The 2470-nt window shown below is 47.4% G+C and overlaps 1 protein-coding gene across 1 annotated transcript; it reads left to right on the top strand.

The window, feature by feature from the left end:
* The first annotated feature begins 253 nt into the window (after positions 1-253).
* On the top strand, positions 254-1419 carry LOC122436480 (E3 ubiquitin-protein ligase SIAH1-like). The gene has a single exon (XM_043460272.1). It carries the CDS (start codon positions 430-432, stop codon positions 1276-1278), a length of 849 nt encoding a protein of 282 aa, XP_043316207.1. The 5' UTR covers positions 254-429; the 3' UTR covers positions 1279-1419.
* The last annotated feature ends 1051 nt before the right edge of the window (positions 1420-2470 follow it).

Here is a 2470-nt window from a genome sequence, read left to right as displayed (position 1 = left end):
AGGTGAGCTCCCAAAATAGACAGTTACTAGGACTCAAACCGTTATATGACCCAACATGCAAAATAGCTCTGGGAAAGGAATGCTGAGATTGTAACAATGACCTATTCCTTTAAAAAGATTCTTGTTGGCCCCCTGCGGGCCGCCGGCGCGCGGGGTCGCGCCCCCCCGCGGTGGCCGCCATAGTGTGAGGTATTTAGCGGGAGCGCGCGGCGGGTTCTAGAACGCGCGCAACGCCGGCGGCGGACAGTGGGGAGCGCGGCGACCGTTGCTGGGCGCTCTCTAACGGCAGCGGCCAGTCAGAGTGTCCCGTCGGTACTGGCATGAGGCAGAGGCAGCCGCGCTGCCCGCGGTGACGGGCGTTGGCGGCGGCGACGACGGAGCGTGTTTGAGCCAGGACCGAGGTCCGAGGCGCGCTCTCCGCCCACAAAAATGAGCCGTCGGACTGAGAGAGAACCTACTGGACCGTCAAATGGCGCGCCCTCCTCCCGGACGGTGCCTGACCTGGCCGGCACAACTGCGTCCAACAATGACTTGGCGAGTCTTTTTGAGTGTCCCGTCTGCTTTGACTATGTGTTGCCTCCAATTCTACAATGTCATAATGGCCATCTTGTCTGTAGCGACTGTCGCCCAAAGCTCACACGTTGTCCAACTTGCCGGGGCCCGCTGACATCAATTCGCAACTTGGCAATGGAGAAAGTGGCCGTCTCGGTACTTTTCCCCTGCAAATACGCCTTTTTTGGTTGTGAAATAACTATGCCACCCACAGAAAAAGCAGACCATGAAGAACACTGTGAGTTTAGGCCCTGTTGTTGTCCCTGCCCTGGTAACTTCTGTGGGTGGCAAGGCTCGGTGAATGCTGTAGTGCCGCATCTGATGCAGAAACATGAGTCCATTATAACCCTGCAGGGAGAAGTTGTCGTTTTCCTTGCAGTCAGCATTAATCTTTCTGGTGCCCTTGACTGGGTGATGATGCAGTCCTGTTTTGGGTTTCACTTTATATTAATCTTGGAGAAGCTGGAAACCTACGATGGTCACCAGAAATTCTTTTCCGTTGTCCAGCTGGTAGGAACACACGAACAAGCTGAAAAGTTCTCTTATCGACTTGAGCTAAATGGTAATAGGCGGCGATTGACTTGGGAAGCCACGCCTCTGTCTATTCATGAGAGAGTTGAAACAGCCATCATGAACAGTGACTGCCTCGTCTTCGACCCTGGAGTTGCGGAACTTTTCGCAGAAAATGGCAATTTAAGCATCGATGTAACTATTTCCATGTGTTGAAATGGTGATCAAACATTTTCCGACGAGTGTTTAAAACCAATACATTCAATTTCACAGAGAATAAGGCACCTGTCTTCCTACCAACCAGAAACTTTTGGTAGGTGGAAGCTAGAGACATTAAGATAAATAAAACGGAAGGGTGTTAAATACAAGAAATAGTTGTATGTAATAACACTAATATATTTAAAATAAGTCACTAGTAAACCACTGAAAAATGTATGTATGTTTACACTCGAGATGGCCATCTTTTGAATTAAATAAGTAAACTTTGAAAACTAATTCTGAATTTTTGTTTATAATAGACAGTGTACTGTTGAAAACCACTGGGTTCTTTTTTGTGTGTCTGTGGTGTGTGTGTGTGTGTGTGTGTGTGTGTCCAAGCGTGCACACGTGCATGCTTAGATTTCTTTTCCTATAACTGACAAGCCATATTGAGCGGTGTTCCACCACTGCATTTCCCCTCTATGAGTCAATACATAGTGCTCTTGTGTGTGTATTTTTGAGTGTGTGTTTGTATATTTGCTAATTTTTAAGTCTAGTTTTTAATTAAATAAATTTGACTTTCTTTTCTGTAAAAAAAAAAAAAAAAAAAGCTAAGAAGCTTCTTATTTATTTGATGTAACCATAAAGACTTTTTCAGAGATTTGGAAATGAGAGCATTTTGTATTTGTTGTAGAGGGGAAAAAGCTATTCATGTAAGGGGCTTTCCTGATAGCTCCGCTGGTAAAGAGTCTGGCTGCAATGCAGGAGAGCCTGGTTCAATTCCTGGGTGGGGGAGAAACCCGCTGGAGAAGGGATAGGCTACCTACTCCAGTATTCTTGGGCTTACCTTGGGGCTCAAGCTAGTAAAGAATCCACCTGCAATGTGGACGATCTGGGTTTGAAAGGGTACCCATTGCAGTATTCTGGCCTGGAGAATTCCATGCACTGTATTGTCCTTGTGTTCAGAAAGAGTGGGAGGAGGGACAGGCTACCCACTCCAGTATTGTTGGGCTTCCCTTGTGTCCTAGCTGGTAAAGAATCTGCATGCAATGTGGGTGATCTGGGTTCAATCCCTGAGTTGGGAAGATCCCCTGGAGAAGGGATGGACTACCCACTCCAGTATTCTGGCCTGGAGAATTCCATGGGCTGTAGATCCCCAGCAGAAGGGATAGGCTACCCACTCCAGTATTCTGGCCTGGAGAATTCTATG

This window comes from Cervus canadensis, chromosome Y (assembly GCF_019320065.1).
Source record: "Cervus canadensis isolate Bull #8, Minnesota chromosome Y, ASM1932006v1, whole genome shotgun sequence".
Lineage (NCBI taxonomy): Eukaryota > Metazoa > Chordata > Mammalia > Artiodactyla > Cervidae > Cervus > Cervus canadensis.
This window is presented reverse-complemented; position numbering and strand designations above follow the sequence as displayed.

What these genes read in the sequence shown, in the direction of transcription:
- LOC122436480 (XM_043460272.1), top strand. Translation starts at nt 430, where the DNA reads ATGAGCCGTCGGACTGAGAGAGAACCTACTGGACCGTCAAATGGCGCG.